This window comes from Astatotilapia calliptera, chromosome 14 (assembly GCF_900246225.1).
Source record: "Astatotilapia calliptera chromosome 14, fAstCal1.2, whole genome shotgun sequence".
Taxonomy (NCBI): domain Eukaryota; kingdom Metazoa; phylum Chordata; class Actinopteri; order Cichliformes; family Cichlidae; genus Astatotilapia; species Astatotilapia calliptera.
In genome coordinates this window covers 19,183,986-19,196,317 of record NC_039315.1, presented here as the reverse complement: position 1 = coordinate 19,196,317, position 12,332 = coordinate 19,183,986, and the positions used below count along the sequence as shown (strand labels likewise).

The 12,332-nt window shown below is 41.2% G+C and overlaps 1 protein-coding gene across 4 annotated transcripts in view; it reads right to left on the bottom strand.

Moving 5' to 3' along the window:
- The window catches only part of septin4b (septin 4b), a 51,213-nt gene that overhangs the window by 17,440 nt on the left and 21,441 nt on the right, over nt 1–12,332 (bottom strand). The window contains exon 1 of one of the 4 annotated variants that reach the window (XM_026191916.1): nt 8,007–8,076. The exons of the other annotated variants lie outside the window; for them this stretch is intronic. Within the exon in view, the coding sequence (XP_026047701.1) occupies nt 8,007–8,009 (3 nt within the window). The 5' untranslated portion in view covers nt 8,010–8,076. Of the gene's footprint in view, nt 1–8,006; nt 8,077–12,332 lie in introns of those variants that run through there. 4 annotated transcript variants of the gene reach the window in all.

The following is a 12,332-nucleotide window of genomic DNA, read 5'->3' as shown; positions in this document are numbered from 1 at the left end:
ACTCTTACAATGGCCTTTACATCCAGTCCAGACCTCCCAGCTGGCAGTACCAGGACCAGAGCGGCACGAGGAGAAAGAGAGAGAAAGTGTGTCTATGAGGGGGAGGAGAGGTAGTGTGTGGCCTACATGCTACAAATAATCTTTTTTTATCTAATACACACTTCGTCTGCCCCCCCCCCCCCCCCACACACACTCTTACTTAAGTGGACCACAGCTCAAAGCTTTTCCATTAATCTCAGAGGTTCCCTGTGTTTTGCACAGTCTTACAATATTCACTCATTCTTAAAGGATTTTGTGATTACCATGTTGGGTTCTGAACAAGGGTGAATGAACTCAAGTGTTCTGTGGTTTGTTTGTTTTTTAAATTTAAATCATAAAGCTAAAAACCAGTTTAAAAAAAACCCCCACAATATGATGGTGATTCTGTGATCTACCAGCATGTGACAGTAACGAAACATAACCGGAAACAAAAAAAAAAGAAAAAGAAAAATATAAAAGCTCAGCTTGCGTCTGGGCTGAGATCTAATCTTCAGCTTTTTAGGGGAGAACAAAAACAGGAGCAGAATTCAGCTGAGAGTTCATTTTCTGCCTATGGGAGGAAGAGCTAAATGTAACACGATCCCAATCTTAATAGCTTTTGATGCAAGTGTGCCAACTTATACAGCCGTAATAACTACCATAAGCAGAAGCAATGCAAATAGAATCAGGTCAACAGACGTGCCAGTCTAAGAAACCACACAGTAGGCAAATCTCACTTAAACATCTATTAAATGTGACACATGTTCAGGACTGGCCTGGATGAGAAACACAGGCTTATAGACAGGAGATATTACTTCCTGTAAGGAAAGATAGTGTCTGGGGAGACAACTGCTGCCTTGCTTTAAACCTCTCTGGCTGCATCACATCATGAGGGTGATTATCGTGGACTGTCTGAAAGGGCTGACTGTGCCCAAGGGACCGTCAGCTTTAGATATAGTGCAAACACATGCACATACCTGTATGATGGACTACACACACACACACACCCACGCTCGAGTCAAACAGTAGAGTCTACAGTGCTGTGAGGATCACACTGCCCCTCATAATTAAAATGTCTCCCCGTACATGTTTACACTGCAGGGTTGGCTTGGGGCCAGCAGGGCTGGAATGAGTTTCTTGATAAAACTATTTGGTCCAGTAAGCTACACCATATTTTATTATCTCAAAATGTCAAAGACAGAGCCAATTCATCAGTCTGCTCAACAAATTATCATCTCTATGACTTTGTGTTGCATGTATGTGCTGAATTTCTCTCACACAGAGGACGCACTGTGGGATGGTGGAGGGAGGGCAGTGCCACCTGCTGCTCATGACTGGAAACGGCTTGATAGGAGTTAATGGGTGTCACGGATGGTACTGTAAGTGTAGTATGTGCATGGGTCATGGGGCTTTTCCACAGCAGAAAGTGTGACTTTCGAAAGCAGGTAAGGCGCCGAGGTTAAAAAGGTCTATTCAAAGTACCAGAGGCATTTAAATAAAGTAGATTAACCAAATAAAGCCAGCTGTGAGGCATGGAAAGAGGTTTTTTTGGTTTTAATAGAAAATATAATGGAATTAAAAACAAAAAACTTAAAAACAGGCCTGTAATATCAACATTAGCAGTCTTTCAGCAGGTCATCTCATGGCCAAACGTCAGAAAGTCCCAAAAAAGCAATCTGCATGCTCGTGCTCATGAACGCAGACTGTTGTTTGTTAGCGGGGACCTACAGTGGGGCAAAAAAGTATTTAGTCAGCCACCGATTGTGCAAGTTCCCCCACCTAAAATGATGACAGAGGTCAGTAATTTGCACCAGAGGTACACTTCAACTGTGAGAGACAGAATGTGAGAAAAAAAATCCATGAATCCACATGGTAGGATTTGTAAAGAATTTATTCGTAAATTAGGGTGGAAAATAAGTATTTGGTCAATAACAAAAATACAACTCAATACTTTGTAACATAACCTTTGTTGGCAATAACAGAGGTCAAACGTTTACTATAGGTCTGTACCAGGTTTGCACACACAGTAGCTGGTATTTTGGCCCATTCCTCCATGCAGATCTTCTCGAGAGCAGTGATGTTTTGGGGCTGTCGCCGAGCAACACGGACTTTCAACTCCCGCCACAGATTTTCTATGGGGTTGAGGTCTGGAGACTGGCTAGGCCACTCCAGGACTTTCAAATGCTTCTTACGGAGCCACTCCTTTGTTGCCCGGGCGGTGTGTTTTGGATCATTGTCATGTTGGAAGACCCAGCCTCGTTTCATCTTCAAAGTTCTCACTGATGGAAGGAGGTTTTGGCTCAAAATCTCACGATACATGGCCCCATTCATTCTGTCCTTAACACGGATCAGTCACCCTGTCCCCTTGGCAGAAAAACAGCCCCATAGCATGATGTTTCCACCCCCATGCTTCACAGTAGGTATGGTGTTCTTGGGATGCAACTCAGTATTCTTCTTCCTCCAAACACGACGAGTTGAGTTTATACCAAAAAGTTCTACTTTGGTTTCATCTGACCACATGACATTCTCCCAATCCTCTGCTGTATCATCCATGTGCTCTCTGGCAAACTTCAGACGGGCCTGGACATGCACTGGCTTCAGCAGCGGAACACGTCTGGCACTGCGGGATTTGATTCCCTGCCGTTGTAGTGTGTTACTGATGGTGACCTTTGTTACTTTGGTCCCAGCTCTCTGCAGGTCATTCACCAGGTCCCCCCGTGTGGTTCTGGGATCTTTGCTCACCGTTCTCATGATCATTTTGACCCCACGGGATGAGATCTTGCGTGGAGCCCCAGATCGAGGGAGATTATCAGTGGTCTTGTATGTCTTTCATTTTCTGATGATTGCTCCCACAGTTGATTTTTTCACACCAAGCTGCTTGCCTATTGTAGATTCACTCTTCCCAGTCTGGTGCAGGTCTACAATACTTTTCCTGGTGTCCTTCGAAAGCTCTTTGGTCTTGGCCATGGCGGAGTTTGGAGTCTGTTTGAGGCTGTGGACAGGTGTCTTTTATACAGATGATGAGTTCAAACAGGTGCCATTCATACAGGTAACGAGTGGGGGACAGAAAAGCTTCTTACAGAAGACGTTACAGGTCTGTGAGAGCCAGAGATTTTCCTTGTTTGAGGTGACCAAATACTTATTTTCCACCCTAATTTACGAATAAATTCTTTACAAATCCTACCATGTGAATTCATGGATTTTTTTTTCACATTCTGTCTCTCACAGTTGAAGTGTACCTCTGGTGCAAATTACTGACCTCTGTCATCATTTTAAGTGGGGGAACTTGCACAATCGGTGGCTGACTAAATACTTTTTTGCCCCACTGTAGCTGTCATACACTCCCTGGACAGGTTGCAATCTGTTGCAGGACTAACTCACAGAGACAGACAACCATTCACGCTCATGATAATTCATGGCATATTTTAAAATAGCGCAATAAAAATGAGAGAAATAATCCAGGTATGACCAACTGTGGTCTTTTTCATAAGCGGTGACATGATCCATGACACCACTGACCTGCAAACGTTTTGTCTATTAAAACAAGAAAATATATACATTTCATCGCCATGGACACAAATCAGTGCACACTTGAGTGGACAGATGAAAATGATGAGAATAATGAAATACTGTTGCCAAGAAACACAAATCACTGGATTTAAAGACTGTGTAGCAGCTTCATTTAATGGCATTTGGGCAAGACTTTGTAAACATATACTGCACAAACGAGCCCCGAACTTGAGACAAACAGTCCTGCCTTTGGCTGCAGCAGAGTACTTCGTGCATGCAAAGCAAGGAAAGAATGGAAACCTGTGTTTTTAGACGCAGACAGGAAACATGCAGCACAAAACTTGTAACTTGATATAGAAGTTCGCCTGAGCTTCCCTAAAAGAAACTGGATAAAAAGCCCTAGAAGGTAGCACAGTAACACGAAATACACTCTGACACCCTTTGAAGCAGATATCCAGCATCTATGCAGGAACCTAAATATTGTTCCACAACAGGCATCAACAAGGAAACGCTAGATTTGCTGAACTTAGACTTCCTACACTTCCTCCTCCATTCAGTTAAGGATCTTTATCTGACACAGAGACATTCCTGTTGGAAAAAGAGCTAAAGCATTTTTCTCACTTTGTTTTTTTCACCCTTCCTTAAAAGAGGCAAGGTGCAACAAAGGCTCATGAAGGGGGGAGGGAGGTGGAGATTTCTCTTGGGTGACATTACAGGAATTCCATTGTTACATTCAATCTAAATCGCAGCATTCATCTGAAGGGTTACACCACTTCGGGATGGACTCAGCCGGCATCTCTGCTCGCTCACAGCAGCTCGGCCTGCAGAGAGTGCGATTTCCAGCTGGTGCAAAATCTGTCTCAGGATCAAGATGTCTCAATATCTCAGTTTTATTCTTTTCCCCCATTTCGCTTATTTCCCAGGAGAGAGCTACAAAACAACTGCACAAAGAACCAGAGGGAGGAAAACAGCATTAAATAAGAGCAATTACAGTCATATAAAATGTAGTCTCAATTGCAGGGTATTTGACCAGGTCTGTTTGTAATCTTTTCTAACAGCTTGAAGAGACTGAACTGCATCATTACCATCAGTGTAGATGCTACAGTATAATGTAATCTGGTTAAACGGAGAAAGAATCGGTACAAATATCAAGCAGATTTACAGCTTATCAAAATTAGCTACATACAAAAAGGCTAAAGCTACACTTCAAAGAACAACAAAAGGGTCTGCTTTCCCCTCAACTGAGTAATTATACTTTTTTTTTAACTACCTTTGGCAGAAAACTGTACATTTTAATGAGCTGCACTGTTTATTCTTAGTATTATTTCAAATGAGGGCATGGAAAGGAGAAGTCGCAATGCAAACTGCATGACTTGAGTCCAGCATGTTGTTTATTTTAACTGGTGTGGAGAAAAACACCTGTGAAATAAAAGGCGGCAATAAACAAAAACAAACAAAAAAAGGGCCAACATCTGCCGGGTGGTGAACTCTGTGTGCCCTGGAGAAAGGAAGCTGGTGGGTTTGTTGTGCGGCCTCGCTTGTGCTGCACTGAATTCCAGCCCGTCTAGCTCCCACATTACACGAACACAAAAACCACCTTGTGTGATTTTTGGCTCCTGCTGGGTCTTATCACAACGCTACTGGAGTCTGGAGTCGGAGCCACAGATCTGCTGAAACACTGTTGGCATTGTGTCTAGGACAGATTCAATAAGAGAAATTGCATCAGTGTCTGGACTGGGTTCCCAACCTTCCCAAAGGTGGAAATCAAATGGAAACACCAAGTAGCTTAACTATTCCCAGATTCATTACTATTTTAGTAAAAACCCTGGAGCAGGCAGCGCTGGAGGTTGATTATTCATTACATCATGTGCAGTATGAATAAAACAGTTAAGAGACTGAAGTGTAACTGTGCACTACAGGCAAAATGCTTTCCCAGGAAATAATCTGTGGTTCACTTTAACAGCCTGCTCTTTTACTGCTAAGTTAAATTATGCTTATAGTTTGTAGAATTTGAGCTTGTTTTCCCAAAGTTTTGTTGAAAGTCAAAACGTATAACTCAAACCAGCAGCCACTGGTGGATAGTAAACACTGAGGTAGGAGCAAATTTTATTTTCGAGTCCCAAGAAAGTAAAGTGGAATTGATTTGAAACGATCATTTGCTGTAACTGACCTTTATGAAGATACATTACTGTGGAAAAGTCTCAGGCCACAGGTCAAATGGTCTTGAGCAATAGTTCTGCAGACTTTCCGAAATTCTTAACATTTTACTTTGAACGCTGACTGTGCTTCCACTAGTTTTCAGTCCGGTCCTTGTGCCTGACCCTTTTCAGAGGATCAAAGGAAATGTTGTTGTTCCCACATGCAAAGATCAAATTTGAAATTTGTAACTTTAGACACTTTGTTACTAGCAGCCTGTCACACAATCACATATGAAATAAATGGGAACACGTTATCAAAATCTCGAACGATAGCAGTTTGCCTGGCATAAAATAGTATTTTTGCACCAACAAGGTGATTCCCAAAGAGCTATTAGCCAAAACCTTAGCATGTCTCAGCAGATGTGCAATGTTAAAAAAAAAAGAGAAAAAAGAGAGGAAACTAGACAGCTGTCTAGAACAGATGAACAGAAAAATGATCCATCAGCTGTTCAGCAAGGCCTCATCAGAAATGAACTTGGTGGAAATATGGCGATCAAGAACTCATTCATAAGGAATTGAAACAGACAGAAAAAGCTAAGGTTTGCCAAATTCCAGAAGAAGGCGGCCTTAAAAATCAGTGACAACAAGTCTGATGGAGTCACGAGTCCAAATGTTTTTGCTTAAATTGTTTTCAATAGGTACAGAGGAGGTCAGGTGGAGGCTCTGTTATGGTTTCGAGCTGCATTTCAGTCACTGGTGTTGGGAATCTTGTCAGAATTGATGAAATTATGAATGCTGAAACATGCATGCCTGCACACATGTATACATGCGGTTATATACTATGGTCTAAGGTCTGCTATTGGGGAATTTATGGTGAGGTGACGAGTAAAAGTTTGTTGGTCAGCAAATAACAATATTGCAAAAAACTTTCAAACTACAGTGCCAATGTCACAAATTCAGCTTTGCAGTAGTACAGTACTCATACATTCACACCAACACTATACAGAACCACAGTGCTTTGTTGAAGTGAGAAAACTTTTAAAAGTGTTATCAAGCAGACGCAGTCTGGGTATGTGAGAGAATCAAAGAAAGCGCTACTTTAGAAATCCTATCCTGGAAATATCCTTTGGTTTGTAGACCTTTTTGGACTTACTCAGGAGATAAATATACTATAACTTAATAGTTTTTATCTCAAAATAGAGCAGCTCAAATAGGTGCTCAACAGTGCAAAGTTACCTTGATTTTCTTCCCAGATGTTCTGAGCTTCCTGAGGTCTTCTCCCTGCTGACTGAGCTGTTTATCTTATACAGCAAAGATCGTTATGCTCCTATAACAGGACTGATTGACAAGCTGAACCTGTGACTGATACTCCAGACACTCCACATGAGGCATGATAGGATTAAGAAGCTGCCAGCATATAAAATAGCTCAACTCTGTCTTCTGATTGATCTTTAAGTTTTAAGATAAAAATGACCTCCTCATTCAAGCTAAAAGCTGTTATAAAACTGCAGAGTCATGCTGGAAATCACAGTGGTTACGTCTGAGCCTTTAAAACAGCCAATCAGATGGAACTGATTTCTAATAATCTAAAGAGTCTAATAAGCAGTGTGTCTGTAAAAACAGATTTATGTTTAGACAAGGTCAGAATAACAGTAAGTTAAAATGATTCTGCTAATTTGCACTATGAACTCACATGTGTGTCAATCCACAACTTGTATCCTCACCAGATGGCATCGGTGGCTCGGGTGGTGCCTGACTTGCCTGGGCTCCAACATGAACTACACATAATTGTCCCCTTCCTCCTTCTCTTTCCATCTGTTCTCATTCTCACGGATGTAATCCGCTTCTCTAATCTTGATGCCCAAACACACCAAGAACCACAAAAAACACGCAAACCTCAACACAAACGGGTCAACTTGCCAACTGACTCATCTGTGACGCCAGAGATGGAGCTCAAACATACGTTGTGCTGACTAACGAGCATTCAAACCTTCACAGGAAACTCACACTCCACTGGCACGTACTTTTTTAACCTCTTGTTTACAGATGTCGGTCTTGCCAGCAGCACGGCTGGCAGCCAGGAGCACACAGATAAAAAGAGCCACTACTGTACGTCCACGTGACCTCAGTATCAACACTACAGTGAACACATCAATCTGAAGACATGCACATTACTAAAAGCACAGTTCTCACAGTAAAAGCTCCTGACTGGGTTCAGAGGACACTGTCAATGTCAACAACAGATTACCAGGAGCTCTGAGACAGAGGGGATGTGCTGTCTAACGGAGCTTATTTCACTTCTCATCACAATGCAGATGACGGATGACACGCTACACTTACCATTCTGCAGATGGCCAAGTCGTGCGCGCACACACGTAAAACGGACCCAGCAGAGAACAGCGATCAGCCACGAGTGGCTCCAGAACCTGCACGTACAAACCTTTTTTGCTTCCAGTTTCTGCAGAGCTACACAGTCTTAGAGCCAGACATTATTAACGTGAGGGTGCACACAGACGCTTGCCGTACCACGGGCTTGGCTGTCGGTGACAATGCAAAACGAGCAGCAGCAGGACAGATCTGCTGTGAGTGTGAGTGTCCGGCAGAAAGAAAGCACAGTGGGAGCTGGGTTAAAAAACACCAGTCTGCAAAGCATTAAACATTAAGAGCTTTTGATGTAAGTGTGTTGGACATTCATTTAACCCACATGTTCCATTTCAGGTGCAGGATGGAGAGGTTGCATGTGGCATGCAGACATAACCAACTAGATTTTAACATGTTTCAGTAGCCTGCAGTGTCTGCTTTTCTTTTTGTGACCAAGATGTAAAATATGATTACATATAAAGGATGTTCTTACTGTGTTAGGTGATCATTATTAAACAACTAATACAATTATTAATAATAAACACAACAAATAACAAACCACTTATCATATTTCTCCTGTCTAATATTTGATCCCCATATTAAACATGGCTAAAGTTAAAAAAACAACAACAACATCAATGTACATTCAAATAATCCCTGCGAGTCAAGGTTGAGGCTTCAGATTGCTTCAAACACCAGGTTTCAAACAGATTTTTTTATTCTCTTGGCTCTGGATGATGTCATAGAGAGGGGATTTTGCTAATATGGCACTTCTGTTAATATTCAGTCCTTCTGTTTGTGGAGGGCAGCCAATGAGAAGAAAGTTAGCTTAACAGAGGAGGAACTAAATGACTTGTTTCAGACAAATTATGAACTGATGGGCTGCAGCAAGGCCCAGTATAACAAAGAAGAATTATTTTGAACTGTGGATCATGCAAAGCTACTTTAGCAGACTCAAACAAAGTAAATATGGAGTTGGAGATTAGCATAACAAGTCCACTTTATGTACTGAGGTGCAGAGGATTCAGAGCGTTTGCCTCCAATTTGTTTATTATTGGCACCTGGTGCTCAGGGCAGTGTGTTCGGGCCCATTCAAAATGGCATGATGAGACTTATTTAGGGTGTAGCCTGCTCCTTCACTTACACAAAATCATCGCTTGGCCCATAATCTGGTTTTTCTTTAGCGGGGAAAAAAAAAAAGAAAAAAAAAAAAAAAAAAAGGATTACTATACATTTTACTTGTTCCTGAATGAGCTAACGATTTAATGGTTGAACAACAACACCATATTGTGGGCACTTGTGTGTTGTGATTTTTGTCTTGGTTTTAGAATTGTTACAGTTCTAATGAGCACAGTAGTTCATTAGGGCTCATAGGATGAGTTAAACAGACTGATGTTGCTGTGTCAATGTTACCCTTCTGTCTTGGCCATATTTTCATTTCTACAAACTCAGCATTGCTTAAATATTCGATGAATATTTCCCAGAGCTTTACTGTTCAATTATCTATGAAGCACTAAAACAGCACACCAACTGCAGAAGAGCACTGCTTAGGCTTTCTGGAGAGTGCTGCACCACTCTTGCACACTGAAGGTTGTGTGGCACATGGTGTATGTCACAAGTGCTCACACCTAAAATAAATGAGGTGTCAAAAGGAAATGGCACAAACTCAGCAACACCCTGCCGGGTATCAGTGTGAAGTTTAACGAAGAACCCGCGTCCAACGGATTTAAATGAATAATATCATTGTGATAATGATATGTTGGTGTGACGACTTTTGAATTAAACTGCAGCATTTAAAAACTAAAGGGCACATCTACTCTCTGAAACAAGCTGAGTAAAGATTTTAACACCAGGTGAGTCTGCTGTGGTCACAGCTGGAGCTGTGTGTTTCAGATGACCACATTAAGATTATGGTCACTGATAAACTGACTGGTTCTTACAGAGCATATTTCTGCTAGTTGAGCACCTAAAGAGCTTTCTTACTACAAGTATCATTCCGCCACTCATGCACACACTCAGAGCTTTTATCTATACCTAAGTGCTTTGAAACATTCACAAACTCACACTCTGATTAATGCATCAGTACCTCGCCCAAGGATACTTGGGATTACTGGAGGAGTCAGGGATCAATTATCAGGGATTGTCTAACACAAAGTGTTTAGAGCAGTCTGGAGCCTGAACTTTAGATTAACAGGGATTGCTTATACATAGGATAACCTCGGTATTTGAAACCTTTGGCATGAACACTTTGATTTGAACAGATGGGGTAAGACAAGAGTTTTATATTAGGATTGCTGTAGGTGTGAAAACACTTGAGCCATAAACGTCAAACAGGAGTTTGACATATATTACGAGCTTCTTGCCTGCCAATCATAACTCAGTAACTGTCACAGCCATGTTTCTGTGGAAAAACAGTAAAAAGCAGAAAAGAATTTTCTAAGGCCTCCTTGTGTTTATGTTTTTATGATTTTCACACCATCAGAAAGTTCCTTTGTACAGTTGAGCAAAGCCAGAATCGAGTGTACTAAAAGAAAGAAAACATGTGAGTGCACATAGTGAGAGTGGCACTAACACAGCTGTGGAAAAAAATAAATAAATCTGGTCCCTTTTCATACACATGTATTTAGGATTTCATCAATAAGAATAAGAAGAATGGGGAAGAAGAAAAATGGGGTAGAAGGAGAAGAAGAATGAGGTAGAAGAAGAAGAATGAGGTAGAAGAAGAAGAATGAGGAAGAAGAATGAGGTAGGAGAAGAGAAATGAGGTAGGAGAAGAGAAATGAGGTAGGAGAAGAGAAATGAGGTAGGAGAAGAATGAGGTAGAAGAAGAAGCAGGAAGAAAAAGAAGCAGGAAGAAAAAGAAGCAGGAAGAAAAAGAAGCACTATAAAAAAATTTCATTAACATCTGATTAATTTAGTTGGGGAAGGCAAATTTTCCTTTTAATCACCAAATGCTTTTATTTGTAGCAGTCAAAACTAAATACATGAGCCTGGCACGGCAGTGGCAAAGTTTTGAGATAAAGTGAATTCTGACCTGGATGAATAATTTCTCAACTGGCACAGGCACAATGCTAAATACTAGTACAGAGCTGATTTTCCCCACTTACCCTGACTCATCTGTGGCTGTGAGAATGCATTCTGGGAGCTGCAGTCTGAAACGCTCAGCTCCGTGAGTCCCAGTTGAACTCACTGACTGCCTAACAGCCCTGGGTCTTAATGGATGATGACTGGCTCAATGGTGACTGAGCGACTGTGGGACAACGTGACAGTGATGTGGAGCGAAGGATGTGGGTGAAGGGCAAGTTAGAAGAAATTAATAACAGTAACATGAAGATGGGAAGAGAGGAGGGGGAGAAAAAAAGCTTTGAGCAATGCAGAGGTTCATAATGAAAAAAACATCTCAAAATTGTCCACAGGGGTTGTTGTTATTTTATTCCCCCTTTGGCTCTGTTCACTCCATCGTTCACAGGCATGACCCCAAAAGGACAAAAATGATCAGCTTGCATAAGAAATACAGTCATTCACATTCCTGCAGTTCATTCAACTCAGCCAGGAAAAGTTTAATATGTCCATAATGAAGAAAAAAAAATGCACGCACACTCACTATAGTCATCTAAAAAACAAACAAAAAAAACCCAAAAAAAACCTCATAAACCAAAAAGATTTCTGTTATTACAAAAAGCTGCCAAATCAAAGATAGTTAATAATGATCATACTGATTTCGGGTCAATTGTAATGTGTACATCACTGGGTGTTAGTGTGTCAGTGTGGGCATTAATCTGGTAGGGGCATCATGGTTAGATACAGCCATATGTGGGGGAGGAATAAGTGGTCCTCTGTTTATATTTGTTTAAGGGACAGCGGCTCTGAGTTAAGCTGGAAGCTCCAGATGTGTGTGATTGTGTGCTCGTGTTAGCAGAGCCTTGTGTGTCTGTTTATCCGTCTGTACGAGCGGACAGATTGCTGACAAAGCTGCCATCGTCTAGTCAGCAGCTGTGCTCTAGTAATAGCAATAATCCAGTCAACCACATCTGTAAAATGGAGCAAACTGAGTATTTAGACAAGAAACAATTGAAACGCAATGCCACAGTTCGGGTAACTATGGTTGCCTGTTTTTATATAAATTGTTAAAGGAAATGTAAATAGTAAAAAAAAAACCAACAACAAAAAAACTCCAACTTACTCTCATTATTTTATTTATTTAATGATAATGAAAATGTACTAAAAAACAAAAGCACAGTTCCATCACATTTAATGAAAATCGTTAGCTTACCTACGAACATGTAATGAGACATCACATGTATG